Below are 25503 nucleotides of genomic sequence, written 5' to 3'. Positions count from 1 at the left end.
TCATTAAATTAAAAGCTTTTCTTTTCTCTCTTTTGCCCTTTCTTTCTCCTTCCTTCCTTCCTTCCTTCCTTCCTTCCTTCCTTCCTTCCTTCCTTCCTTTCATTCTTCCCTACACTTTTCCCTGCCTCTGTCCCTCCATCTGTCCCTCCTTCCTTCCTTTAATTAGTAACGTCTTGGGCATCAGGAGAGGCAGTGGGAAATATACCTATTGGTGCACAGACTTCTACTCAAGTGTGGGTGGGGTTCTTGTCTGCACAGCAGAAAAGTATTTCAGGATGACTTAGTATAAGAAGTAAGGCCACCCATAGTTGATCCCTGGAACCCACAGAACAAGAGAATAGACTTCGTTCTCTGACTTGCATATGTGTTCCATGGCATGCACATCCTATTCACATGCACACAATCATAAAGAAATATTCTTTTAAAAGAAAAAGCTTTAATGTAGATTTACGTGTTTGTGCTAAGGGTACATTTGAGAGCTATTTTGGGGGAAAGTAACTGTGGATGTATGTAGACTTCTCAGGAGAATGTCATTCAAAGAGATCTTAAGTGGTCCTTTTTAAGAAGAATTGATTTTTATTATTTTACTGTGCGTGTGTGCCTGTGCGCCCATCCATGGTTATGTGCACTGTGTGCAGACGCCTGCAGAAGCCAGAGGTGTTGGATCTACTGAAACTGGAGTTACAGGCAGTTATGAGCTCCCTGGTGTGTGTGCTGGGAGCAAAACTCCAGGTTCTGGAAAGGATTCCTTAACCACTGTCTTGTCTTTCCAGCCCCGTGAACCTCATTTCTTGGAAAATGACATTAAAAGGTGGTTTCTAATGTGCTTGTGGTTACAAGCTGATAAGACAAACACCATTGCTTTAAAAAAAAAAAGGAATTCTCATACCGATAAAAAGTTTAAATTCAAAGTTTAAATTGGCATTTCTCAAGGTTCATTGCTATTTTAACATCTTTATTTGAAATACCTTAATTGCTGTCTTTATAGGCAATCTTCATGGCAAATTTTGTTAACGTTCTTGAGCCTCAAAGGCTCATGATGATAGGGTCTCATGTAGTCTAGGCTGGCCCCAAACCTGCTATGTAGGTGAGAATGGTCCTGGGCTTGTGATAGCCCCAATTCCACCTCCTGGGATTACAGTTGCACACTGCCACACCTGGCTTACGGGGTTCTAGGGTAATGAACCTAGGGCCCTGTGCCCATGGGGTAAAAGCAGCTTAACTGCATCACCCCGTTCTTCTGTCCTGCTCAGTGAGGTGCCTCCCAGTCTCAGCCTGCTGCTGCCCTGCGAATTTCTACTTTGTAGCCCTTTCTGCAGTTCTGAACCCTTACCTCTATGTATCCAGGCATCTTTAACAGTTGGCCTCACATCGACAGTGTGTGTGTGTGTGTGTGTGTGTGTGTGTGTGTGTGTGTGTGTGTGTGTGTCTGGAGTACCCTGTGTGGTGCTGGTGGATCAAAAGGGCCACCAGAGAGAGGCCCAGGAGCCCTCCTTTGAGTCACCATGGAGTATTGAATGCAGAGGCTCCTTCCCTTTGCTGATTAGGAAGGTCCAAGAGGTAACAGCTGGGAGCTTCTGTGTCCCCTTTTTACCTCCCTCAGTTTAAACACACAAAGTGCTCCAGGAAACAAAGCAACAGCGCAGGGTGTGAACTTCACAGAGGATGGGGCGCGTGCGTGTGTGTGTTCATGTGTCAGATGTGGCCTGTCTTCTGTCTTCCTATTACCGTGCCCTCTTCGGTATTTATAAGGGAATGGCTCGCTGTAAGGCAGGTGGGGGTCTCACAGCAGACTGCATTTCAGCCTCACTAATTAGATGTTGACCTTAGTTTTAATGAGTTCAAAGGAGTTAAGTTTCTGGCTTGTGCCCTTGCCTTTTCCCCCAGCCCACCCCCAATGTAGAGTGCGTTTGCATGTACAGAACCAAGCAGATGTGGCTTAGATTGTAGTAGAGGAACCTGGGTCCAGTGCCAGTCACTTCCCGTCTTTGACTTTGTAAGTCATGGACCCTCCCGAGAGGATGTGCAAGGGTCGGTCAGCACACGAAGAGAGGCTCAGCTTCAGGGCTCTGCCTACAGGTGTGGGGGCAGCAGAGGGCTGTGATATTGAGTTGTTGGGGATGGGAGATGATGTGTATGAAATGCAGCTGGGTCCTTAAAGGATTAGAACCACTTCGTCAGTCAGGTTTATTTCTGGGTACATACCGAGGCAGACTGAGAGAAGGTAATACCTACCCACCAGTATTCACAGCATCAATATCCCTGTTAGCCAAGAGGGAGAAGTAACTTAAATGTCTATCAGGAAGTGAGTAGATCAGAAGACTGTATATGTTCACACACACACACACACACACACACACACACACAAAGCACACACACACACACACAAAGCACATGTATACACAAAACATGCACACACAAAACACACACACACACACACACACACACACACACACACACACACACAGCACACACACAGAGGAACGTCATGAACTCTGAACAAGGAAAGAGATTCTGACGGGTGCTCTCCAGGAGGAACTTCGAAGACATTATGCTGTGTAGATAGACTAAGCAAGCCACAGATGGATCAGTATTTTGTGATTCTTTTTTATGGTATACATGAAGGTGTCACATTCATGGAGACAGAAGGTAGAGAGTCCTGATAGCCAGTGGCTTGGGGAATGAAGACCAAGGCCTCACTACTCCATGGGCTACAGAGTTCCAGTCCTGCAGGGATCAAAGGATTGTAGACATGGATGGCGACAATAGCCTCCCAATGGTATGATGATACTTAATGTCGCTGAGCCAAAAATGGGGAAGGTGGTCAATCTTGTTAGGCATGATTCACTGTAATTACAAAATAGACTCCAGAAACAGAACCGCAAAGGTCACTCCAGACCCTTCATCTCTTTGTCGTTTATGTCTGTGAAAAATGAAGGGTTTGTGTCGGGCAGAATGCCACCAGGTGGCATTCTCCAGTCCAGCACCCCCCCCTCCTGAAAAGGCCACCTTGTCCTCCCGAGGTTGACCTCTGACCCCCACCAACTCGTGCCTGACGGAAAGTCAAACTGGTGGCTGAGGTCAGCCTCTGTAATTCACCAACGTTAGCCAAGGACTGTCTGCTGTGATTTTGCTTTGGCCTTTTGTTTCTATTGCTGGGCCAAATAGAGAACAATGAGTTACTCTTGTCCTGCAAGGGAGGTGGGGGGGAGGGCACGTCCCTACCGTGTGTCTTGTCAGCAGAGCCTGAGAGTTGTTTCCTGGGAGTGTTGACAGATGAGCCTGACTCATTTGAACGTCTTCACCTGCTGCTGACATCACGTCGGCTGCAGACTCCCCGTGTCCAAGTTTGGCTTCCTTTAGATCTCCCAATGGTCTTGATCAGCCAAGAGGTTCACAGACGGCTGGTTTATTCTCTCGACACTGTTTGTTTTAGGTTATTAAGTTGTTTTTTATTCTTTTATTTATGAGGTGGGAGCTTGCAGGCCATGGTGTGCAGGTAGAGGTCAGTGAACAACTTGCAGGGGTCAGCTCTCTCCATCACATAGCATCCGGGGATCTGTCGCAGGCCATCAGGCACGGTGGCAGGTGCCTTTGCTTGCCGAGGCACTGACACCGACAGGTAATTTTTAAACGCCAATACTTTATTTCTAAATAACCTATATTAAATTATCGGGTTATTTAAATTTTAGAGATAGGGGCTGATGTAGCCCAGACATATGGCCCACTACCCCAAACTTATTATGTACCAACGATGACCTTCAACTTCTGCTCCTCTTGCCTTTACCTTCCGAGTGCTAACATTATAACCATGTACTGAAGTGCCTGGTTTTCAGCCATGTTGAGCACCACACCCCGGGCTTTGTCGGAGACGCACAAGTAGTCTACGGACCGAACCACCCACATTCCAGCTCAGCTTCTTGCTTTTCCTCATTGGAAGTTGAGTGTAAAATGCTTGATGACATTTTCACTTTTTTTTTCAGGGCCACTTCATGGACTTTCCCTGCACACCTACACTTGTTAAATACCTGCATTGTTCCCAAGACCATGTAAAACCCGCTGAGCATTAACCACCCTCCCAGCGAAAGCCAGGCTGCAGGTAAGGACAGCTCAGATACGTGGGCCTCTCATAAAGTACCTGACCCACGGAGTAATAAAAAAGGGCTCATTTACTCCAGGGACTGGGTTTTTAAAGGGCCTGATAACTGTCACCAACCAGATAGCCTCCATTTGATTTCTGCTTTGTGAGTATATGTGCTTTGATGTTCAAAAATGAAGAATTGAAAAAAGCCTGCTAACTATGCTTGCAAGCTGACAGGAAGCCCAAATGCTGTTGTCTGATAATCGTTCCGTGCAGATCAACATTAAAGGGGTGTGGGGCGGGTTGGAGCATATTTTAATTTGCGTTTTGCTTACCTAATCAACTCTGTGAGCTAACTGGAACTTTAAAGGAAATTTAAAGAGGCCAATACTTTGTTCTGTGGCCCATGTTCTAACCGGTATGAATTTGCATGTTTCTCTCACTGCATTCTAGAATGAGTCTACAAGTCTTAGACAAGGTCTGGACATAACCTTTTAAAAAATGTTTTTCTGGCTGGGGATTTAGCTCAGTGGTAAAGCGCTTGCCTAGGAAGCGCAAGGCCCTGGGTTCAGTCCCCAGCTCCGGAAAAAAAAAAAATGTTTTTCTCTCCCACAGAAAAGCCCTTATTTCTGCCTCCAGCCTTTTTAATCTGACCCAAGCTTTCGGGACTTTCTTGTCTTTTCTTTAGCTTATTCATGAAGCATGGCACCTAGGTCCCATTGCTAGGCCTGTGGTGATGTGGGAGCAGGGACCGAGATAAGTCCTCTGGGACCAAAGGTTCTGCACCTGTAGATTCACCTCGCTGTCAACTGATGCATTTTTAAATGACAATACTGAACGTGCACAACCAGTTATCCAGAAGTGATTCAGTGGGAAAATACACTGTTATGCCCACAGCATTTTCACTCTTAAGTGGTGTATGTGTGTGATCAAGGAGGACAGAACACACGAGGGGGAAAGAACACATGAGGGTATACATTGGTGATGTGCAAAGATTGTACTCAGAGACTTGAGTATTTGAGGGTTTGGGAATCCAAGGGGTCCTGAGGCCCATTCCCTAATATTATGTGAGTTATTGCCTTTAATTTTAATTCCTATGTGATAAAAAATGTAATTTCTATGATACATTTCTGGTGGCATATCCATGTGTCTAGACTTTCCTTCATTTTTCTTCAAGGATCTGTATCCAACACTGGGTCTGAAGGAGGTCTCTGCCTTTAGCTGATACTTTTTTGCCTCCTGAGGTGTAGCAGTGTGCCCTGATAACGACTTAAAGTCCCTAGCACACAACCTATGAAGTTGCCTGTGTGGCCAGGGTTGCCTTGGACAATTCAGTACTCAACTCTTGTTTCTGCTGCTTTGAATCTCATCAGGCATGTGGAAAGAAACGTCCTGCACTCTCCATTCCACCTGTTTAATATTATGGCAGACATTACTTTGCTATCATTAATTGTCATTATTATTTAGAAAAGCCTGTTTTACTGCAGTGTAATTTGGACCATGACTCATATCGATACAACTGTTCTCCATTTAGGTTAAGATGGGGAACTCCGAGAGTCAATATACCTTCCAAGGATCCAAGAATCAAAGCAATACTGTCACTGGTGCTAAGCAAAAGCCGTGCTCTCTGAAGATACGCAGCATTCATGCAAAAGATGAGAAATCCTTGCATGGTTGGGCTCACGGGAGCGGCGGGGCAGGCTACAAGTCCAGATCCCTAGCCAGGAGCTGCCTTTCTCACTTTAAGAGTCACCAGCCTTACGCCACCAGACTCAATGGACCCACGTGTAAAGTCTCAAAGGGCACTGCCTACTCTAAGCACAGAGCGAATGCCCCAGGAAATGATTTTCAGGGCAACAATGGTGCTTTCTTACCCGAGAATGGCTTCCACTATGTTGGGCGCGAGTCAGGGGAGAGCCACATCACCTCCAGGGACTGCAATGGACACCTTCTCACCTGCTATGGGAGACACGACAGCATCGCCTCCACTCCTCCAGGTGAGGACCGCAGGAGCCCCAGGGTGCTCATCAAGACACTGGGGAAGCTAGATGGGTGTTTAAGAGTTGAGTTCCACAATGGCGGCAACCCCCACAAAGGGCCCTCAGAGGACCCCAGTGAACCTGTACAGCTGCTGAGATACTCCCCTACGTTAGCATCGGAAACCTGCCCGGTGCCGGAAAGTAGGCGCCTTTCGGGTGCAGGCTCCTCAGCCAGCCAGCGCCCTTCTCCCACTGACTCTTGCCTGCGCTCCAGTAAAGGCAGCTCCCTGAGCTCCGAGTCCTCCTGGTATGACTCCCCCTGGGGCAACGCAGGGGAGGCGAGTGAAGTGGACAGCACCTTCCTGGCTCCCAGCGCTCTAGACCCCAGCCTCCCTAGCAGCTTCCCACCCAGTGACACCAAAAAGCCTTTCAACCAAAGCTCTTCCCTCTCCTCTCTCCGGGAACTGTACAAAGATGCCAACCTGGGGTGCCGCTCACCTTCCGGCACCTGCCTTTCCTCCAACGAGTACATTAGCTCCCAAGTCGGCCTGAACAACCGAGTCTCCTTTGCTTCTGACATGGATGTGCCCTCCAGGGTGGATCACAGGGACACCATGCAGTACAGCTCCTTTACTCTGCCGTGTCGCAAGTCCAAAGCCTTAACTGAGGATGCAGCTAAGAAAGACACCCTCAAAGCCAGAATGCGGCGCTTCAGTGACTGGACAGGAAGCCTTTCCAGGAAGAAGAGGAAATTGCAGGTGAGAACTTCCTGGCTTAGGTGGGGGGAGGGGTCATAGAGTTTTTCCATCTGTATCTGAAGCTATCCAGAACGTTGGGTGGGCCACGAAGAAAGAAGAGATTAACAGAAAACCCAGAACAGCCATTGCCTGGTGGGACTTTTCTTTCCCATTCGCTTCAGACGTCCACTCTGAGTCTTAGCCCCCAACTTGAGCGTGTCTGTGTTTGGGGTTGAGGTTAGGGTAAGGGGGAACAGAACATGACTACTGATGGGGCTGCTGAAGGGTAGACTGACACTTCAGAGTTTGCAAGTTGGAAAGCTATGGGCCTCTGTGTTGATTCTACTCAGTAGGGCCTGTTCCTGGCTGTTGAAGGTTCTATCCTTACACAGCAGGGAGGGAGAGAGCCCTAGTCTCTCTCTCTTCTTACATGAACACCAGGACCTCGGGACTCTAGCTTCTGACTCTCATCTAAACCCAGCCCCACTCTGAGGCGCCCCCATTACTGTCTCTATGTGGGTCAAGGTTTCAGCATAGGCTCTGAGGCGAGAGAAGACAGCACCGCCTTGAGCCGGTAGCACCCAGGTTCTGCACTAAAATTGCCTTGGTCCTCCACAGGCCTGGGTCTGAAGCTGTACCAACTGTTTTGGAAGCATGGAGCTGGCTGAAGGTCCAAGTGAACTGGCAACCGGAGGCCATTGCTAGACCTTAGTCATCGAGTCCAAAGACAAATGGAAGGGAGACAGTCATTAATTTCAGTTAAGGAGGCCTTCCCAAAGTGATATTACTCTATATTTAAATCAGTTTGTTAAAAAACAAACAAACTGTAGAAACCAAACCAATCATAAGCCACAGAAAATGTACCTGTGTGTGTGTATATATGTGTGTGTGTGTATGTGTGTGTGTATATGTGTGTGTGTATGAGAGAGAGAGCATATAGTGTGTGTGTTTGTGTGTGTGTATGTGTGTGTGTGTGTATGTGTGTGTGTATGTGTGTGTGTATGTGTGTGTGTGTGTATCTGTATGTGTTACCGGGATGGAATCTATACATCCCAACCATTTGGTCTTTTTTTTTTTTTTTACTCTGTGAGTCGGTAGAGTTGAAGGGAATCTGGTTAGGCCATATGTCTATAGGGGGATGTTGTCTAAACCCTGCAAGAAACACATTTATGTGAATATAATGAAAACCGTGGGGCATTAGGAGCAGGCGACAATAAAAACCAACCTGTCCCAGTACTCACTTCCTGTTTATAAAGTTTACCATTGGTTACTTCCTTCTTGTGTGTCCGCCGGCACCACCCTCTCCCCCAGGGGCGATGGAGAGCAGGTGGCCACTGCTCTGTCTCCAGGCCCTTTCTTCATCTCCCTCAGGGTGGTAATTAGCTTGCTCTAGAGTTATGGCCCCTTAAGCCCAATCACCACCAAGAGTGAAGTCGCCTTGGGTTTTCAGCCTCTCCCGTGCTTGAGCATATAATGTTCTGTTCAGCGCCTGCTGCCCCTTTGGCTCCCAGTGTTACAGAGGTGGTTATGTCCAGCTGCTGACCACCATGCCTCCTCACGCACACCATCGTAGAGTACTACCTTCTCTTTGTTGGGGGCATATATCTTCATCTGTGTTCTGTGGCCTGACTCAACAGCCCGAGATCCTACGCACTAAACACATTCAAGGCCTATTTCACTGGTCCAAAGCAGACCTCTTACCGTGGTGTGTACATCAGGCACTGGGTGTCCAACCTTCACAGGGAGACTGAACCTCCTTTAGTTCTGTGCCATGGACAAACTTACCTCTGAGATATTGTGTGCCGTGTGGAGTTATGAGCAAAACAACCAGAATTTTAAAAAAGAGAATTTTAATGCTAGAAAGGACTCCCTCCCCATACCCCCAACTTTTAGAGAAGAGGAAGCTACAGAATCAAGGAGTTGAGGTCTACCTGGGGACATCAGTTAGAAGCAGATTGGGGGCTGCATCTGTAAAACCTCAGACTAATGAATGCCAAGAAATTATTGACTACTATTAATTATCGTTGAATAATATGATAACATGTTTAGACTTTTATTTTTAAAGCGACTCATTAGGACAGCCTTTTGAAAGTTTTGCCTGTGGCTCCCCCCATAATTGATTATTTATAAGTATGAACAAGATTGATTGGGGGGAGCGATGAATATTCTAGTCCTAATGCCCAGACATTTCTTTCCCTTTCACTGAAAAGATTAGGATAAGGTAAATATAGGCCCAACCCAATGCATAATTGTTCAGGACTGATCATCCCAACTCTGAGGGAGGCTGAGGCAGGAAAATTAAGGCCTTCTTGGCCTGCGGAGTGAGTTCAAAGCTAGCCTGGACAACTTAGTGAGACTCTGTCTTGAAAGAAAAACAAATAAATAAAAAGATGTTTGTGGCCATGGCTCAGTAGAACAGTGCATATGCCCACATGCCTGAAGCCCAAGGCTCAATCCACAATATCACGCACGCACACGCACGCACACACACGCATTCACGCACACACACGCACGCACACAGGCGATCCCTGCTGAGGAGGAATCTGGTAGTGTGCTCTGAGAAGGCATTGAAACAACAGCTACTGTCTCTCACCCACGTAAGCCGCATGCCACCAGACAGCAGAGAGAAGACTCAGAAAGCCTTGCGTGATTGATAGGCATTTGTTTTGCCTTTAAAAGATGACAGAAAAAGAACAGCCCCTGCGATACAGACCTTTAAGCCTACCCTCATGTGTGTGAGCCTAACAAGCAGACAGATGAAAACGGATCCCATGCCAGGAGACAGAAACATGTACGAGGGCTTGGTAAACACCACGTATTGGTTTCAGCTGACAAAGACCCTCGCCCTGCCTTGGCTCAGCTTTGCGTTCTTTGATAGGATAGGATAGGCTTGGCTGAGGTAACAATGTCCCCTGCGCCCATCCCCATGACTTAGGGTGACCAGTGTTTGTTTCCCTAATTGTGATTCGTGTTCATCGTAGTCAGCAGGTAGCTAGCGTCTATGGTATTCTGTGGGATCCTTGGCTGACAGGACAGCTGTGATGAACAACATTGTAAGCTCCTGCAGTAGACAGAAAAGAAAATTGGGTGTTGGCTTTGAAAGCTTCCTCTCAGAACTGACATGTTTAACTTCTGCTTACATTTACCAAGTATGGCAAAGGATAAGTCCAGGCCTGACTCCAAGGAGGGGTGAGGGAATGATCCCACCAAGTGCCAGAAATGTTTCATAGTATCGCTAAGGACTACTGTGGTTTGTTACAGAGTATTTAGGACACAAAGACTCAATTTCTGACACCCTTTAATTATAAATGCTCACTTCTATTCTAAAGTGACATTGTTCGGCTGGGAGATCAGTCCTTTTCCTAACACATGAGGAGATGGGGGTTCCTGTAAGGGGTTGGGCATCAGTTGTTTCCTCTCTGTTCAGCTTTCTTGGGTTATAACTGATAAGCAATTGAGTATATGTAATGTGTATAGCCTGAGGCCCTGACATACAAATGCAGTGAGAATGATGACCGTAAACAACCTAGTTAACACACTCCCCACTAGACACAGTGGCCGGGTTGGCTCTATTTTATTGCGAGACTGTTCACAATCTACTGCCTAGTCGTCATCCCGTACAGGAGGTCTCTAGAACCTGCTTGGCTGCTGTAGCCAGACCTTTGCACCCTTTCCTGCCCACCTATCTCTCATTTCCCAGCCTCCATGCAGCCTCTTTCTTACCCTCGGTCTCTCTGTGTCAGACCATTCTGGCTTCTCGAGTAAGCGAGATGGGTCACACAGCGTTTGCTTCTCTGCAGACTGATGTAATCAAACCCCCTTCCCCTTACTTTGGTTATTCGTGCCCTGGTCTGGTCGTCAAGTTTCATCAGTTACTGCCTATGGTGATTGTTGGTATCAGGAATTGCCTTTAGCTGTGACACCATTTGGTCACTGTTGCCATGGTAATGACTATACATTCCCAGAAGACCTTTTGGCTCAAGTCACACCTCCACCTGGGAACCTTTAGGTCACATTCCAAATAAAAGGCAGACTCCCTGCCCCCTAGTTCTCCTTCCTCTCCCCCTCTCACCCCTTTCCTTTGTCTCCTTCCCCCATTAAAATCTCACCATGTGGAACCATGTTGACGTTGGTTTGGTGTGCTCTTTCCCCAAGGGTATGGCCAATATTCTGATATTATTAACAATATTAATATCTAATATTAATATCTGAGATTTAATAAAAACAGTGATGATTGAATAGGACTGGGAATCATAAGCTCTGTGCACATACACACACACACACACACACACACACATGATCAGCTCTTCGGTCTCACACTCATATAGCAGTTATTAGGAATTGTGTCTGGACACATTTAAAGACATTCTAGTTTTCAAAACAATGTCTTCTTAGGCTGAGATTCTATCATTGGCAATTAGGATTCTAAGTGGAAATTTTTAGTATTGCCTAGAGCCCTGGGAATTAGTGATAAATGCCCACATGTGCTATCTGTTCCTCTCTCAAGGGGGAACAGTCTTGCTTTGCTATGGCTGGACCTTTAATAGCCTTGCCACACGAAGTGTCTCTCTTAGGAGACTTGACGACGGCAGTGCTTATTGGTCACATGTAACTTGAGTCCAGCTCTCTGCCAGATTTGCTGGTTTTGAAACACCCTGTTGAGGTTCTTGCAAGAAAAAAGATTCTCCCAGTGTCTGGGGCCAGTGAGTCAGAGACCCACAGTCAAAGCTGCAGTAGCATTAACGCAGCTAAAGGAGGAGCATTCCTTCATGCCCTGGGGTTTGCGAAAGACTCAACAAAGTGACAGTTAAGAGAAGCATTCTGAATTTCCTGAGTGACTCATAGCAGCTGTTTGCTTCACTCTGAGGCGGAGGTGTCAGTGTATAAATAAGAATGACCGCAGAAGATAGTGTGAACACACTACTGGAAGATGCCATCGTCGTTAATAAGAGCGGTTTCTGTTCTGGGCTCTGTTTTGAGCTCCTGGGTCTTGGAAAACACTCTTCAGTTGCCTGGTGATGATTTTTCTATAAAAGAGCACCAGTAAACGTGATGTAATTTTTTTTTAAAAATGAAATTTCCAAAGGACAATATCTCCACTAGGTGGAGTGTTCAAGATAGAGGCCCACCGCAAAGGCTCCTGACCCAGTTTCTCTCCTCACTTTAATTTTGACGTTAAGGAAATCCCGGAATCCTACCAACAGCTGAGTCTACTCAACTGCTCTTCTCCTTTCTCCTCAGCTACTGTAATCCGAGCTGGGTATTTGGGATGCTAGTGCTTTTTGCACTGATAATGAATTTACTGCTCTTAGTTATTAAGTTAACTTGAGGTGGGATCTTGCTGTGTAGCCCAGGCTGTCCTGGAACTCATGGCATTCCTCCTGCCTCATCCTCCCAAAATGCTGGGTTACAAGTGGAAGCCGCCATTGCCAGCTATGCCTATTCCACCTTAGCTGCTCTCTGGGGAAGGCTTTAAGGCGATTGTCCTGTGTTTGCAGCCTGGCTCTGTAATCCGATGGCTGCATGCTCTGTGCCCCTAGGTTTAGCAGGAGGTAGCAGTTATGAGAGTTTATTTAGAGTGGCTTGTGTTTGACTTTGTATTGTAACCAATATCGAGGTTACAGACCACTTCTTAGGTGTCCCTTGGTATCTGGAATAAAACAGGTACTCAAATAAAAAGATATGAAAAAAAGAGGTTGCTTTTCTCATAAGATAAATTCCCAAATGAAATAAAAATTTTTTAAAAAGCCAGCCTACAGTTCATAGGCAGTACCACTAGTGGGTTATGAGTCCTTGAAGTTTGGCTTTTACTGTACCGAGTGGGAAATCAGGGTGGTGGAGATCATTAGGTATAGAAGTCCGGGCAGTTGGCCAGACGACCTCATTTAAGATAGAAGGAAGCTCTGTAGGGCTCAAGTCTGAGAATACCGAGTCCTAGCTTCCTCACCCCCAAAATGGCTATTATCTAAGTCAGTGATTTCACATGATTTAGGAGAAAAATGGACAAGATCACAAGCCTGTTCCTAGAAGGAAACGGATTCATAGCTAGTGTTCCAGCTATGTTACTTAAAACACTAGTGTGCTTTGAATATACTAGCTAATTGGTCTTGTGTTAACACCCAGGCTGTGTTTGGATAGTCAAGGGCTTCTTATTTACCTCCTCATATTTAATACTACCGGTGTATGTGAGATTAGGTAATACTCTTCCTAAAATTCTTTCTCTTTGGCGATCCAAGTTGAGCTCTGGTTCCAAGGCTGTTTACAACACCGTTACTAGATGTAGCCACATTATGCCGAGGCTCCACAGAGGGAAGTTGCCGTGGGTAGCGTAGCCCGTGATTGATGACTGGTTGGTAATTTGTGTTGTGTCCAGGAACCCAGGTCCACGGAGGGCAGTGAGTACTTCGATAGCCACTCGGATGGACTGAATGCAGATGTGCAGGGGCCCACGCAGACCTCTGCCTTACTGTGGTCAGGGGGCTCGGCTCAGACCCTGCCTCACAGGAGCGAATCCACTCACGCAATCGGCAGCGATCCCCTCCAACAGAACATCTACGAGAATTTCATGCGAGAGCTGGAAATGAGCAGGACCAACATGGAGAACGCGGAAACGTCCACAGAGACTGTGGAGTCCAGCAGCGAGTCCCTCAGCTCGCTGGAGCAGCTGGATCTGCTCTTTGAGAAGGAGCAGGGGGTGGTCCGGAAAGCTGGGTGGCTCTTCTTCAAGCCCCTTGTCACCTTGCAGAAGGAGAGGAAACTGGAGCTGGTGGCTCGGAGGAAGTGGAAACAGTACTGGGTGACCCTGAAAGGTATGTGGGTCACAGCTCGCTGGGGCTTGTCCTTTCTCCAGCTCTCCTCTCACCAGGAAGTGCTGGTAGGGTCAGCATTGATGAGTGAGTACTGTGTGTCCAAGCATGTGTGTACATGTACCTATGTGTGCACATGCATGCAGACTCCAGAGGACAGCCTCAGGTGTGTGTTAGGGTTACCATTTGAGATGTTGTATCTGACTGGTTGAGAATTCTCCGATGTGGCTAAACCAACTGGCTAGTGAGCCCCAATATTCCACCGTCTCCACTTTCCCAGCGCTGGGATTATAAAGACCGTTACTATGCCTAATGATTTTTTGTTTATTTTAATGTAGATTTTGGGGATCAGATGCAGGATAGGGATCCCCCAGCCAAATGGGGATTAAAGGTTTATGCTTGCAAGGCAAGAACTTTATGAATGGAGCCATTTTCCCAGCGCTAACTTGAAGGATCGGGATCTATTGTCTCACAACTCTACAGAAAATCTTAACAAGTCTGCTTAATATGCGTTATTAAGTCTAAGAAATAATACTTTTTTTAATTGGATATTTTTTATTTACATTTCAAATGTTATCCCTTTTCCCCCACCCAACCACCCACCCCTTCCTGCCTCACCACCCTGACATTCCCCTACACTGTGGGCTCCAGCCTTGGCAAGATCAAGGGCTTTTCCTCCCTTTGGTTCCCAAGAAGGCCATCCTCTGCTACATATGCAGCTGGAGCCATGGGTCTGTCCATGTGTACTCTTTGGTTGGTGGTTTAGTCCCTGGGAGATCTAGATCTGGTTGGTTGGTATTGTTGTTCTTATGGGGTTGCAAACCCCTTCAGCTCCTTCGATTTTTTTCTCTAATGAAATAATACTTCTTAAGTTACAGAATTTTCTATGTGTATTTCTATTCCATTCTCTGATACTTTGGGTGCATCTAGAATAAAACAAAACCCTAAATAACTACCTCATATACTTCATTTAATTGTATTTTCCATTCTGTACATGCTCAGACCTGGAAAGCAGTGCTCTTCCAAGACAGAGTGTTATCTAGAAGAGTAGACTTGCACCACCCCATTTATTGACTCTGGAAGTCTACTTGTTACCATCACTGTATAACTGCTTCTTAACTCACTTGTCTGATGTTGGGCATTGGACCCCAGGGCCTTGGACATGCTAAGCAGATGCCAAGAGACCATGCTATGCTCTTAGTGTGACCTCACTCCATCTCTCTAATAGTCCCTCCTTCCCCATGTTCCTTTCTCAGACCAGAAATAGTTGTTTGTCTTGTTAAGGGAAGAATGCTTCGCACAAGCATAGCTAATTAACAGTCATGATTGCTTTGCTCACTGTGGATGTGCAGGCTGGAAGAACGTCATCTTGCGAGGCAGTGAGATGCCTCTGTGAGCCCGGCCCTGATCTATGCAGGTGCAGACAGAAGGTACAACCTCAGGCCCTGCAAAGGCCACCTGTGATTGTCAGAGACACTGAACAGGATGTTTCAGAAGTCACCATCAGATGTTCCTACCTGCTCTTCCATCAAGGAAGGGAACAGACACAAGAATCACACATGTTCGCAGTAGGTGTGAACTGCCTAGCGTGCCTCCCTCACTGTACCCTTTCTTAGCTTTGCTTTCTGTCTGGTACTTTCTGAATCCCTTCCCCAACCTTGGTGAGTAGGGCCTCATTTACTTAATCACCTATAAGGTCCTCTAGTAAGTTTCCCCAGTGGACCATGTGTACTGTGTGTAAGCCCCATGACCCAGTAGTGTCCCATTATAGGTTAGGATCCTTATGGTTTATGATTGGCTGAGGAAAGTGTAGATTGGACCCAGTTGTTAATGTCCCTGGAAAGCAGGCTCTCATACATGAGGGAGGAGATTTAAAAAGTTGAACTAGAGGATCGGATCCAGTAAAAAGTTTGAAGGGATAAGACATAAAGCCTCGCAGCCTCTAAATGGGTTATGAAATTGTGTGGAAACATTTTGTAAGTGAAAAAGGTTTAAGGGTTTGATTTGTAGGCCATGGGGAACATGTTTCCAGGGTGACAGGGTGGAAGTAAAAGTAAACATGTCTTCAAAGGTGGCAGTCCCCATCTTTCCCCCTGGTGCTGTGTGGCAGACTTCCTAGGGAAATATAACAGGTCTATAGTACCAGGCATGGAATGCCCGCTGCGGAGCAGGCATCCAATCCAGTCCACAGCCTTGGCGACCTGCCATAGCCTTCGTGTCTCCACCTCTGCCCTCTGGGGATTCACTGTGTTAAGGTCAACTTTCTTGGCTTCAAGACTGTAAGTTATAATGTCAGAACTAATGTATTTGGGTTAATCTCATTTGAAAACCAAGAGATGTGTATACACATACACATTTAAGTAGCGTTTGGAAATTATTCTTGAAGCAATCATGTGGGTACATTGGAAATGGTTTTCTGTAGAGAGGGATTGTGGCCGAACCATCTGATGTCACTGATGTCTACAGTGCTGAGCAGACAAAGATTCAAGTTTGGAAGATAGAGGAGCATTTAAAAGGAACCATTTGCCTTTTCCAGTGGGTGGATTCTCATGCAGTTCACAGGGGCACCCTAGGCTGAAGAGTTGTCACGGTTACCACAATGGTTCTCAAAATGCACAGCCTTCCGTGTGGTGGCAGGGTAAGAGCTCATCAGGACCGGTTTCGGATGCTATGAACTCTGCCCCAGTTTGACCTCCCTACAGGGAGGGGAGGGATGGTGTGAACTGAGGATACCGAAGAACAGTGAATTTGAGGGGAGGCCTGGATTAATTGCCTGTCCTCCACTGTGGGATTTCTGTGATTTCCTGTTTTATTCTTATTCTTCCGCTGCTGGTCAGGTGTGTTTTCCTTTGTGCTACTATGGCCAGAGAATGTCTACGTAAACCCACTAGAAGCCGCTAGGCCTGGGTAGGGCTGATGGCTGCACCGCAGGGGTGAGTTGAGTGAGGAAAGTTTCCTGGACATGAGTTGGTTCCTGTCAGTCATCTGCAGGGCCATCTTCAAGGTACAGAACCCCTTTAAGTTACAAATCAGTACAACTGGGATAAGGTTGACTCTGGCACAGCCTATGATGGTGCATCTTGGACCAGTTTTAAATTGAAATGTCCCCACAGCACATTTCTGGGGTTGAGATGTTTGGTGATCCCTTTTGGTCTTTGCTCAGGCTCTGGATTCATTTTCTTTAGATGAATTGATTGAAATCATGACTGCTGGGATCCAACATCAAGTAAACTGGAAAGGAAAGATGAACCCACGGGAAGAATTTGGTCTTGGGTACAGCTAGCATGTGGCTCTGTCCCCTTTTATACTGAGCCTCAGATCATGGTGTTTTGCATATATAAAGTCAGATGGGCCTTTCTCAAAAGAAAGGGCTGGGCTTGCTTTCCCTTGCCTGGGAAGAGAGTCTGGTTTAGACCAGCAGCTCTGGCTATAAACCTTTTCTGTCTCCTCTTGCCTTTGGGATTTGATTATGTCTGCCTTCCTAGTTCGGACAAAGCTTTATTTGTGTGGAGGAGAGACTGCTCATCACTCTCCAGGTGGTGAAATGGTATGGCGGGGATAAAGTGCCTGTCTGGAAGACCACACTTGGGCAGACCTTCCCCGGCTCTCTGCTACATTGCTGGTTCATGTCGAGGCTTAAGAAAGCAGTGACCATGGCAAGAGGAACATGCTATGAGTGTGTGCATGCACATGTGAGCTCTTGTGTGAGTGGAGATAGGCAAGGTAGGCCTTGTGCATACCAGGCAAATCACACAGCACACGCTAGCAAGCACACCCTCAACTTAGGAGATCATCTCTAAAACACCTGAACTTGAACGGGGACAGAAAGAGCTCAGTGGTGGGCCCTGCCCACTCTGTGCTGCAGAAGATGGGCTGGGGCTCCCCACTGTTGATGGGACAGGTACACATCCACAGGGACCATGTCATCGATATTTCAGTGTTGGTGCTTGGTGTATAAAATAATGCTTGAATTATTTCACTGGGGCTAGGGGGATGGCTCAGTGAAACCTTGCTATAATAGTGAGAGGACCTGAGTTTGATCCTTAACACTCATATTTTATAAAAAAGATGCAGTTGTATGCCTGTAATCCCAGTGTAGTGTTGTGGAGTATAGTTTATAGTGTAGTGTAGTGTATGTGTAGTTTAGTATGTAGTGTAGTGTATAGTGTAGTGTAGTGTGTAGTTTAGTATGTAGTATAGTGTAGTGTAGTATAGTGTAGTGTGTAGTTTAGTATGTAGTCTAGTATAGTGTGTAATTAGTATGTAGTGTAGTGTGTAATTAGTATGTAGTATAGTGTAGTATAGTGTAGTTTAGTATGTAGTATAGTGTAGTGTGTAGTTTAGTATGTACTGTAGTGTGTAGTGTATAGTCTACTGTAGTGTGTAGTAAAATATAGTGTAATAAGATTTTGGGTTTTTGATTTAATCCCAGACGTTGGGTAACAGGCTGCTTCAGGTTGTCCACAGCAGCAGACTATTTGCCTCGTGTGTGCTCCGGGAGGGGCATGATCTTCGTCAGCTGCAGTTAGTTTAATTCTGAGAACTCTAGGGCAGGTGTAAGTGGGAGAGGCCCATGAGGTCCGGCCGTGGCTGCTTCTATTACTGCCCCCACTGCTGCTTTTATTACTACTGCTTCCTGAACTGCTGGATGTTCTGACGACAAAGGTTGGACTTGCCCCAAGGAACTATGTGCCTAATCAGCAGGACTAGAAATCCAAGAACCCAATAAAATAGATAAAGAGATACTCCAACACTCCAGACCAGCCAAATAAATGAAGTAAAAACTGAGGAAACCTGACTCAGTGAGCAATGTGGAGAGTGCCTTAAGACACAAAGTCGACCTCTGACCCTCCCATGCAAGTGCTCATATGTGAATGCATGCATGCACACACACACTTTTCTTGGGTGAAGGATTGAAGTAGCCTTATACTAGAAAACATACTCCTGTGCTTCCTAGAAGCAATGGTTGGCTTAATACTTATGTCTCGTTATAAAACTGAGGCTGAATCTTTGACCTGTAATTCTTTATTATCTTACCAAGGAGAATAAAACATTAAAATCTCAGGTACTGACATTTTTAGAGTAATGCTTAGAATCGAGTCATAGTTAACTTTCTAGCTTGTGAGATATATGACGTCATTCGGTATACGTTTGAAGGGTCCACTTGATATTTTCTTATCAATGGCCAAGTTCAGTAGATATTTCCAGTTTCCTGGACCACAAAATGTAAGTTAGCTAGCACATGGGGTTATTTTCAGCCCAGCACATTCACTAAACACACTCATGAGAACACAGTCATGTTCTTGAAGTGGAGGATGCTGAGGTTCAAGGACCTAGGTTTAAATGTGTGCTCCACTGTCATCTCGCCTGGAGATGACACACGTGACTCCACCCTCAATTTCTAATTGGTAAATGGGAGTATGTCACTTTGACAGTCTTGTAGGACTGCTATGTGGAGAGAGGACCCGGGGAGTCAGGTGGCAGTACACTGAATTGTTATTGATCAGTGAAACCATGCTGATCACATTATCTAGTTTTGGTTCTGCTCCTGAGATTTTAGCTAGGCATGTCGTACATGCCAGGGTTTCCTTGTTTAAATACTAGACTCTTGCAGGTGTCTGGGGACATTTTGGTATTGTGTCATTTATCCGTCACACCTTTTCTACACTCTCTGGTCGTGTGGCAGGGACATCATTCTGCTTTTGTCTTTTCTAGGCTGTACTCTGATGTTTTATGAGACCTACGGAAAGAATTCCACAGACCAGAATAGCGCCCCACGGTGTGCCCTCTTTGCAGAGGACAGCATTGTGCAGTCTGTCCCAGAGCATCCCAAGAAGGAGCACGTGTTCTGCCTGAGTAACTCCTATGGAGATGTCTACCTTTTCCAGGTACCACTGCTGCTCTGCAGATGGAGGCTGAGGTGATAGTGCCTGAGTGACTAAGATGAGACTGAACAGAATTAAGCAGGAAAACATGGACCAGCCAGTGCTCCACTAAGCTTTGGGATTAGGGTGTGGGCAGGAGACTGTGGCTTCTCAGACCCACCAGTGCCAGGATCGTGGCCATTTCTATAACAGGCATTTGTCCGGTGCTTGTGAAGTCTAAGGCTACTGCCTTTCATATCCATGCCATGCCAGGACAAAGAAAACGTTGTGATCTGTGCTCTGGGTGACACATGACCTAGAGTAATGTCTGGGAGTTCCAGAACAGAGCTCTGTTAAAAAAAAAGAAAAAACAAAAGCCTGTGGCCAGGGAAGCTTCAGCTGTTCCTGGGTATCCCTAGTTAATGTCAAAGAAGCTTTCCAGGTCACTAGAGCCTCCTGGGCAGCTGCCTTTGGACAGCAATTCCCAGGATGTCTGCCATGAGGATGTCCAGGAATTCGGTAGAGATGCCTAGCATGGGGTTGAGTCCCGCAGACTCATTGACTTTGCCACCGTTGCTCAGGCCTGGGTCTTCCTGACACTTTGGACTTTGGTTCTTTTTTTTTTTTTTTTTTTTTTTTTTTTTGAGCTGGTGACCAACCCAGGGCCTTGCTCTTCCTAGGCAAGCGCCTACCACTGAGCTAAATCCCCAGCCCCCACTTTGGACTTTGAAGGGTACACAAAAGCCAAGCATGGGGTAACTCACACTGGTAATCCTAGACCTTGGGAGGCTGAGGCAGGAGAGTGACCATGAGGTTAAGATTCTCCTAGGCTACATAGTGAGCTCCAGCATAGCCTCATCTGTACAGAGAGACCGTATGCTGAAAGACTAGACAACAACCAAAAGTGTGCACAGGATTGCTGTTTAGCATGAGTATAATATGTATGATATATTATACTCTGTGTCACTGTGAGTGGATAGACCCTTGTTTTCGGTCACTAACTGTGGGCTGTTTTTGTTCCTTGTCTTTCTGATGGCCACACTGAGGTTTCCACTTTACTTTTCTGAGATGAAACACCCAGACAAAAATCAACCTAAAAAAGGTTTATTTTCTTTAGTTCATGATTCTGTGTCACAATCCATCACTGTGGGGAAGTTGCAGTATTGGGGGAGGGGTTAAGATGGCTAATCTTATCATAGTCACAGTCAAGGGCCAAGAAAGAAACAAATGCACACACAGTTAGTGTTCAGCTCTCTTTTTCTGCTCTTAAACAGTCCACGACACAAAGCCAGGGAATGGAGCTCCCACTTTCAGCCTGGCCTTTTCATATCAAAGCAGTCAAAACTGTCTCCCATAGACAGGCCCACAGGCCATATTAATCTACACAGTGCCTCACAGAGAGCTGTGCTGGGAGATCCTAGGCTGTACCAAGCTAGAAGTTAGAACCAGCCAGCATAGACGCTTGAGCCCGAGCTGGGTGTTTACATTTGGGAAATTTAACATTTTTATTTTGTTTTTTGTTTTTTGCTTTTGTGAAGAGACCCCTTGGGTTTGACACATCAACACTTACTCTTCCATTTTGGAGAGAACTTTTCAGTTCAAATAATCTCAAACAGTTCCCCCATCCCATGTTTAGGCCACTAGCCAGACGGATCTAGAAAACTGGATCACTGCCATACACTCGGCGTGCGCATCCCTCTTTGCAAAGAAGCATGGGAAAGAAGACACGGTGCGGCTGCTGAAGAGCCAGACCAGAGGCCTGCTTCAGAAGATAGACATGGACAGCAAGATGAAGAAGATGGCAGAGCTGCAGCTGTCTGTGGTGAGCGACCCCAAGAACAGGAAGGCCATCGAAAGCCAGGTACCGTTGATCGCGTGTGCCCCGGTAGCCTCCTCCAGCGCTCCCATGTGAGTCATCTTCTCCCCGTGACTAGTATTCTCCAATCTGCACATACTGATGTTTCTCAGAGATGCGTCTGATTTGAACATGTGAAAATAACTATGAAATGGGAATCCTATTTCTAGGAAGTGTATGGTTAGAAAGCTCGTCTGGTAAGCATGACAGTAAGACCCTTCTAGCGTGGTAGATTAGGTGGGACCTGGTGGAGTCTTCAAATGCTGGGAGAGGCCACAGGGTTGAGGTTGGGCTGGGAAAGAGGGAATGGTGAAGATGAGCTGCTGGAAGAAGCTGAGTTATGCAGGGGAAGGGTTTCCAGGTGGGAGGAGGGCAGGGGTCATTTGGTTTAGGGTAGAAGTAGCCGGAAAGGTGGCTCCTGTGCACACTAGCATAGTAGTGCTAAATTGTATGTAAGTACGTGACACTTAGCTGGGATCTGGGCAGGTGCACCATAACAAACTCCATAAACAAAGTGGTTTGAACAATAGAAAGTTATTGTTCATGCATCTGGAATCTGAAAGTCCTCCATCAAGCCATGGGCAGAGTCCATGCCAGATGAGGCCCACTTCCTTGGGTCTAGATGGCTGTCTTTGGTGGAAGCAGCAGAGGAATTCTCTGTGTTCTCTTTATGAGTGCGTACTTACTCACCAGTGCTTAGCAAAAAGAGACTACTCACCTCCCAGAAGCACCATTCCTCAATTCTGTCACCTTGGGAATCAGGACCCTGACATGGAGATTGAAGACACACAATTCGAGCCATTTTGATCTTGACGATAATGCTTGGTTGGGCTTATTTTATCCTCTGGCTGTGAGTTAGATTTTGAATATCTCCACATGTGTTGAAGGCTAGATCTCCTTTCAGCAGTGTCCACAGGAGGGACCTTACATCCCACGAACTGTGACATCATGGGCGGATTTAGTAGTAAAAGCGTTAGGAGCTGGGCCCTAGTTGGAGTATGCGATAAATGAGGGCCTGTAAACCAAGTTATTCTATTGTCTTGGCATATTTGATCAATAACTAAATCTATAGTATCACAGGGTGTATTTTAGGGCTCTTCTTAAGTTAATAATTTGCTTGATAATTTGTTTTCATTTTTTCTTGCTTTCCATAGTTTCATGCAAGGCCTCTTGAGCACACACAGCTTTGAACACTGATTTGGTCCAGAATCTGTCCTTAATCCTTCAGCGTCTCTGAACTCTGACATACACACACTGACACATATACGTGGAGACACACTCACACTGTCACACATTCACATACAGACACACATACACACAGAGACTCACACACTCGCACTCACATACAGACACACACACACACACACACACATACACACACACACACACACTCCCCACATATTTTGTCCATAGTTATCTGTGGTGTGCAGGGTGTGACTTTGTCTAGGGGCTGCTGGGAGTGTGAGCTGGAGGGGTGAAAGCTACCCTGGCATGGTGTTTGCTCTTCATCCTGCCTGAGTCCTGGATACACAGCCACAGCATGGCTATGATGGTTTGTGAAGTTCAGAGTCACTGAGTCCATAAGTCTCATACGAACTGTGTTGGGGAAAAGTATGGTGTTAGCTCTTTCTGCTTTCTTAAGCTGAGCTTCAGGACAGGTGTTATTGCTCTGGAAGAGGGATGCCCAGTTTAGAGAGTTCTGATCCTTACACGTAAGGAGAGAAGGAGTATTTGGCAACATTGAGAGGATTCTGGTTCTCTCTCCCCACCCCACCCCAGCCTCCCCCGTGTGTGTGTGTGTGTGTGTGTGTGTGTGTGTGTGTGTGTGTGTGTGTGCATGATGCTCTCTCTCTCTCTCTCTGTCTCTGTCTGTCTGTCTGTCTGTCTGTCTGTCTGTCTGGGCCTCTTTGTGGCCAGAGAGTCCTAAACAAATGCTTTTTTAAACATTTAAATTTGGCTAAAGAGATGGATCAGTGGTTGAGAGCACTGTCTGCTTCTTCCATAGAATCCGGGTTTAATTCCCAGCTCCCACTTGGCAGCTCACAATATCTGTGACTCTAGTTTTAGGGGACCTGATACCCTCATCTGGCCTCCGTGGGCACTGCATGTGCATGATACACAGACATGTAGACATGTAGGAAAAAAGTTTTATACATAAAACAAAAGCATTAAGATGGCAGAGGTCTCGCTGTAAGTACATTCAACACACACAGACTCACATATACACACTGACACACACCGACACACGTATTCTCATACACAAACACTCACAGGTATGCATACTGGCACACAGGCACATACAGTTACACACTCACACACATATATACACAGACACACACTTTCACACACACATACATACACATAGACATACCCACACATACATTACACACTTACACAGTGACACACTCACATATATACATACACACACTCACACAGACACACTCACATATATACACACTCCGCATATTCTTTTGCAGTGTCAGTAGTCTGTGAATGAATGCTAGAAGGTGTCTGGTCTCTGATGGGCAGGGTTTGCAACTACATAACTGTTTATACAAATCTTAGAGTCTTAGATGGTTAGGTAGACTAAAGAGGAGTTCTTTTAACAAACTGAGATCAGTGGAGCCTGGTGCTGTAGGCCTGTGGTCCCAGGCACTTGGAAGTGTAAGGAAGCAAGATTATAAATTGAAGCCAGCCAAGACTACATTGCAAATGACTGGCTGCCCTGGGCAACTTAGCTGGACCCTGTCACAAGGACACGAAGTCACGATGCTGTTGTAGCTTAAGAGTAGAGCATTTGGGTAGCTCATGCAAAGGTACAGAGTGCATCCTTCGAGGCCCACTGCCCACTCCGTGACAGAGTCATATTCGCCATCCTGAGTAAATCTTTCTGATACTATCAGCTTTTTACTCTGGTTTTAGCTTACCCTCTGCTCCCAGCCCTAATCTCTCCCTGCTTCCTCCATCCTCCTCCACCCCTTACCCCACAGTGCTCTTTGGGTTCCTGGGAAGAAACTCTTTGAGTTAAGCTTCAGAAATCTTGCTTTAATGTTATGTTACCATGTCGGAAAAAAATTTTTAAAGGCCATAATGTAGTCACTTTTCCTCAAAGGGTCCTGCCTTGGGTAACAGGAGTTACATCCACTGGGCTCACTCTTCCTAATTCAACTGTTAGGACGTTGTAAAGAGACCCATTTGCTCTCATTTGATAGCCCCAAACCCTAAGAAAAGCACGTGTGCTCCGGGCATGGATTGACGGCCAGAGGGCACCTGTTAGGATTGTCCAGGTTTTCACTCAGAACAAAGAGTAGGTCCCAGGCAAATATGTATAGGGGTAGAAATACAGTTTATTAAGAATGGGGTAAACACTCAAGAATGACAGTAGGCCAGAGAGAGTGCTCGCTGGAAGAGGCGTGTGCCTTGATGTATTCACTGCACCCACTTCCTGCCCTGTCTGGACTGTACTCTTCTCCAGCGTGCTGTGTCTCTCACACATACTCTGGTGTGGGAGATTCTAGTCTTCTGTTCACTGCCTCGATTCCTGTGTTAACCTTAGGACATCTTCCTCCAGGCCTTCCTCTCCTAGGCTTGCGACTGCTTTTAAGTCTCCACCTCGGAACATACTGTGCTAATACAGTTACCCGAAGGCTTGGACAGGAGGCGCCAGCTCCTGTGTGTCTCTTTCACGTGTTCTGAACACTGCCCACTGACGAGCTCCCCTTGTGAAGGAGGGCTCTAGCTCACTGCCGTTTAGAAGTCGCAGCTGGGCTGTGTACTTGTGTTCATGTAGCATTTTGTCCCAGAGACTCCAGAAACTTCCCATCTAGCCACATAATACCAGATCCTATGGTGTGGATGACATCATGCAAGATAGATAACGTCTCTGGAACAGGATCTCTTTGAAGTCGGTGGGTGGAGAAAATGGTCATCAACCTCCCTTTCTAATTAGGCATTGTCATGGCAACAATGGCTGTGTTTCATGCTGCTGAGGAGGTCACACGCTTTGCTTAAAATAAACCATGCTACAGTCCTGGCCTCCAGCCTCTGGGCTATTTTGTGGGGCAGATGATGCAACGTTCATTTGAGCGTGTCCAATACGCACCAGACCCCTCTGTGTGTCCGCATGGGGAGTGCCTTTGAAGTCTCGAGGGAGGAAACATTGTAAATTAAGTCCAGTTAGT

The 25503-nt window shown here is 46.3% G+C and overlaps 1 protein-coding gene across 1 annotated transcript in view; it reads left to right on the top strand.

Moving 5' to 3' along the window:
- The window catches only part of Tiam2 (TIAM Rac1 associated GEF 2), a 121712-nt gene that overhangs the window by 13261 nt on the left and 82948 nt on the right, over positions 1-25503 (top strand). Inside the window, exons 2-6 of the mRNA XM_032894768.1 lie at positions 3984-4099; positions 5616-6818; positions 13171-13606; positions 19319-19491; positions 21104-21328. Of these exons, the coding sequence (XP_032750659.1) occupies positions 5622-6818; positions 13171-13606; positions 19319-19491; positions 21104-21328 (2031 nt within the window). The 5' untranslated portion in view covers positions 3984-4099; positions 5616-5621. The remainder of the gene's footprint in view (positions 1-3983; positions 4100-5615; positions 6819-13170; positions 13607-19318; positions 19492-21103; positions 21329-25503) is intronic.

Source organism: Rattus rattus, chromosome 2, assembly GCF_011064425.1.
Source record: "Rattus rattus isolate New Zealand chromosome 2, Rrattus_CSIRO_v1, whole genome shotgun sequence".
Taxonomy (NCBI): Eukaryota; Metazoa; Chordata; class Mammalia; order Rodentia; family Muridae; genus Rattus; species Rattus rattus.
This window is presented reverse-complemented; position numbering and strand designations above follow the sequence as displayed.